General features: G+C 36.7%; 1 protein-coding gene across 1 annotated transcript in view; it reads left to right on the top strand.

Annotated features, from left to right (window-relative positions):
* The window catches only part of DMD (dystrophin), a 1,580,480-nt gene that overhangs the window by 1,490,954 nt on the left and 84,621 nt on the right, over nt 1-4,905 (top strand). The window contains exon 66 of the mRNA XM_006911463.3: nt 1,820-1,977. Coding sequence (XP_006911525.1) covers nt 1,820-1,977 — 158 coding nt within the window. The remainder of the gene's footprint in view (nt 1-1,819; nt 1,978-4,905) is intronic.

Raw genomic sequence — 4,905 nt, forward strand, 5'->3', positions numbered from 1 at the left:
CTCTTCCCTAGTCTTTGGATTCTTATTTAAAGAGTACTATCTGGCATTCATGTTCAAGGAGCATTGTTTATTTTATAATCATCTTACTGCAAGGTGTACTGACATAGCCAATTCTGTGACGTGACTAACATTTTATTATTTGAAAGGCAGATAGCTTGCCATTTTTTACACTGTAAATATCACCTTATAGCATTTCCTATTGATTAGCCATTGGGTTCTTCTGCCTAAAATTTGTAAATCCAAATTAAAAGCAAATGCTAGCGGAGTGATGGTTGATATAACTAAGCAACCATTCATTCCTGTAGTGAAGGACTGTATGTGTTTTCCCCTTTAAATACTTGTAAGAAATCTTTTCTGTAGGAATATTAAAGAAACCTAGTCTATTTTATCTTTTCTCTTTTCCCCGAAGGCCTAGCCACACAGGGATGAGGAGATGGCTGAGCTTAAGGACAGGCAGGAGATAAAAGAGATTAAATTCCTCCCAAGCCATTATGTGTCCTACTGCTCATTTCCCCCCTAGGAGTAAGCCGCAGAATACACAAGCCTTTTCGCTCTGACTTTTATGTAGTTTGTACTTGAGTTTTCTCATCCTAAGAACTAAAGTAAAACAACTGAATGGATTTTGTTAACCATTTAAAAATGTATTTTGGATAAAATACAATCTTTCTGTGTTTTTTTTTTTTACCTTTAAATATCGTAGTTATTTATTGTATGTTAGCTTATAATCTAACCTTATTGTTGGTATAGTACCAGCACATAGTAATATTAAATTGAATCATCAAGGGAGTTTTGAGCCTGTGTTTCAAATAACTACTAAGAGGGAATGTGTTTTGAGGTTGGTGAAACCAAAATATTAACTTCAAACTGGGATATTTGAAAATAATTTATCATTTGGAAAAAAAGTATGTATGCATATTAGAGAGACAATAAAAGGCAGTGCGTGTAATATCATTTTTTGTTATTGCTATCTTAGATATCTCGTTAAAAATATTTAACTTCTTAGAGTTTAAAGTGTGCTTATGAGTAGGAAAAGCTTTCTTGCATTTACTTTTTGGGCCAGCTTTTATTTGAATGCAAAGTTAAAATAATTTTATTTCTGAGAACGAAACATACATTGCAAGTGTTTGGTATGTTCATTCATTCTGTGAACCCACATATATTGGACACCTGCTATCCACCAGGTACTACTGTTCTACACTAGAGACTTCTGGCACACAGTTGACCAAGATAGGGACCCTGCTCTCAAGGGTATGTCATTATTCAGCCAAAAAGACAGACACATATTAAATCAGTGACAATGTATAGTGATATGAGCTAATTACAAATATGTACAGCATCCTGTGGGAACACATACAAGAAACTCACTATCTTATGACTTCATAAAGAAGTCCCAATTTTGGTACATTTTTGAATCTCTGATGTCCAAAGCTTATGGTGCTTTGGGCTAGTTATCTGGTTCTTAATGCTAAAACAGTTATTTTATTATAGTGGCTATGTCCTATATATAAACTATGTCCCAAAGAATTGTTTTCTGGCTTAGGAAAAAAATCAGGTGTCAGGACTGTGTGTAAACTCACTTCTCGCAGGGCTGTAGTTTATTTAAAAATTGTCATACTTCATATAAACACAGTGATGATTAATTAACTTCATACATATAAATATTAAATGTCTAGATTAGCATACAGTAGAAGTAACCCCTCTCTGTGGGATTATTGGTTACTCTTGAGAATCGGTACTGGAATTGAGTTGGCCATTAGGTTCTGATGACATCTACTTGTGCTGCTTTTTGATTGTTGCAGTTCTCTTCTTCCTTTTGCAGACCTTTTCAAGCAAGTAGCAAGTTCAACGGGATTTTGTGACCAGCGCAGGCTGGGCCTCCTTCTGCATGATTCTATCCAAATCCCAAGACAGTTGGGTGAAGTTGCATCCTTTGGGGGCAGTAACATTGAGCCGAGTGTCAGGAGCTGCTTCCAATTTGTAAGTTTTTCACCTTAAGTAACATATTTATTCTTTCGTATATTAGAAATTATTTGTTAAAACACAGAGCTCCAGTTTCTCACATAGTTCTATAGGCAGGTAGGTAGGGGATTTTTGATATAAGAAACCTCTGTAGGCAGTGGCTTCTGGGACTCTGGGGTTGGGGAGAGAGGACAGTACAGAGGAAGGAAAAGGAATCTTCGTCTATAGCCAGGACCCCACGGTTCCTAGGGTGCTAGGGAGGAAGGTGGTCTTCAGTGGTTCAGTGAAGGAGGAAATAAATCTCCAGCTGGAGAAATCCTTTGTGTATAAGAAAATGACCTTTATAGGTGAGTCTCTTAGCCTCTTAGTTTTTTATTTTTACCTAGTTCTATCATTATAGACTCCTTTTGAATGTCTGTTGGTAAATAGCTGATACACATTATTTTTTTTTAAAGTTTTCCTTCTGTGGCTTTGACATTTCTCTACTATTCCTTGTCTTATCACAAGGTCGGAGGTGCGTACACTACTGATGCGCATCACTAACTTAATGTACTCTGGTCCATTCCCTTGCTTATTTTGCCCCATTGCCTTTTCCCCACCATAATCCATGCCCCCGGAAACACCCTTTTTCTCCCAAATGCCTGAGCACTCCATTGATAGGCATTTAGATCGTTTGTGTTTTTTCATAAGGTAGGTAATGTTGCAACGAACATCTTTACGCGGTTAGCTCTTTTCTTTGAAGTTTTTTCCTTAGGATGAATTCTCAGGAATAGGATTTACTAGACTAAAAGTTATAAACAGTTTTGTGGCTTTTGATACATATTACCAGATGCCTTTTTGTCAAAAATTGTTTTCTATTTATAATACCACCGGCGCGGAAGGAGTAAGATATTTACAATATCACATTATTCAGCGTTCCTATGTGTATGTTTTTTAAATTGCTAAGAGCTATTTCTCTTATATGGATGTTTCTCAATCCATTCTAATCCCATTAACAATATAACTATATGTAGAGATAACTGGGTTAAACCTGGGCAGAACATTGTGAATATTTAAATATTTAAAGTAGTGCGAGCATTCATTTAATCGTTAACTGGGCAAATTGTCTAAATGCACGTATAAGCTCCCTCATGTAGAGTTGGATATACTATTTGGATTGTTTTGCCAAAATTATGGCACAGTAGCTGTAAATGTAAAACAGGTATGAATAAATAAATGTATTTTTTTCACCTCATACTCAAATCTCCCAAAATATAAGTAGACTATCACTACCTCTAGATTTTTTTTCTTGCATGCTGCTGCATTAATCACAATGCAAACACAAGAAACTTTCATATAATGAATATTAATGGCCAGAAGTAGTCTAGATTCATTCTGGTTTTTTAAAATCCAATCATAAAACAACTTGCAGTGATGTGAGTTTTGTTTTTCCTAAGCACTTAAGTTGCTTTTTAAGTTCTAGTTGTGAAACTGACACACACGTTCATATGTTTGTATATACACACAGTCGCGTGTGTATTGTGACTTGAATTGACAGTAAGGGTCAGAACTCAAACGTGCCGACAGCCATCTCTATTCACAGTTGATTCCTGCATCAGAGTAACGTGGGCTGGCTTCAGGGCCACGGGATCCATTGTCCCGTCACCCTACAGTGCTGCCTGTGCTGCTGTGGACATCCTCATGAAGCCGCCACCATCCCCACTGCACACTCTGGCTCTCTCTCTTCCTTTTTTTATTGAAATATATTTGATATATAATATTGTGTGAATTTCAGGTATACAGTAGGTCCTCACATAACATCGTTTTGTTCATGTCTTTCCTTATAACATTGATGAGATGTCATAAGAACTTAACCATATCAATTAGCCTGTGGTAAAATTGGTTTTGTTATACCTCATTTTGCTTCAAGTCACAGGATGTTAAGTGAGGACTTAACTGTAGAACATGTTGATTTGATAACATTTGTATATTGTAATATGATTGCCATTATAGTGATAGCATTTCTGTCATGTCGCATAATTATCTTTTTTTGTGGTGGGAATAAATTAGATCCAGTCTCTAGCTCTCTTGAATTTGTTTGAAGGGGCCCCTGAACAGAAACTCTGCTTTCCATAGTGCTGTTTCCTTATCCTGTTCCAGGTCTGCTCATTGCATCCTTTTATTGGATACTTGCCTCCTTCCCTATTTCAAGTCCAGCACCTCCAACTCCGACTCCCCATTTACCACCTCATTCCCAAATATGCACTTTTTGATATTATAGTCGATCCTTGAATAACACAGGTTTTAACTGTACATGCCAGTACACACAAGAGTTTTTCAAAAAATATTGTAAATGTATTTCCTCTTCTTTATGATTTTCTTAATAGTATTTTCTTTTCTCTAGCTTACTTCACTGTAAGAATGCAATATATAATGCATATAACATATAAAATATGTGTTAGTCAACTGTTTCTGTTATCTGTAGACTTCTGGTTAAGAATGAGCTATTAGCAATTAAGTTTTGGGGGAGTTAGAAGTTACATGAGGATTTTCAACTGTACAGGGTGTCTGTACCCCTACACCCCATATTGTTCAAGAGTCAGCTGTACTGCTCTCCAGCTTCCCAAGGTGAAATAATAGGCATTTATCCTTGGTCCCTGCTAGAATATGAGGTGCCATAACAAAACAGGGAACATAGAAGAGTTGGCGGAAGAATACTTATTTTAAGAAGTTAAATATTGGCACACTGGATGTTTCTAGTAGAATGTTGTGCTCATTCTATATGTACAGAGCATGATGAGGTTGATATTACTAAGATTTGGGGATCCTCTCAACTTTGTAGTAATTTGCAGTCAGATTAAACAGGTTCATTGTGAATGCCTACTTCAGAATTGACATCCTAGCCCTGGCATGCTCCTCCTAAGCCAGGTGCTCTGGCACGCACTCACCTTGCCTTTCACTGTGCAA

This window comes from Pteropus alecto, unplaced genomic scaffold (assembly GCF_000325575.1).
Source record: "Pteropus alecto unplaced genomic scaffold, ASM32557v1 scaffold414, whole genome shotgun sequence".
Lineage (NCBI taxonomy): Eukaryota > Metazoa > Chordata > Mammalia > Chiroptera > Pteropodidae > Pteropus > Pteropus alecto.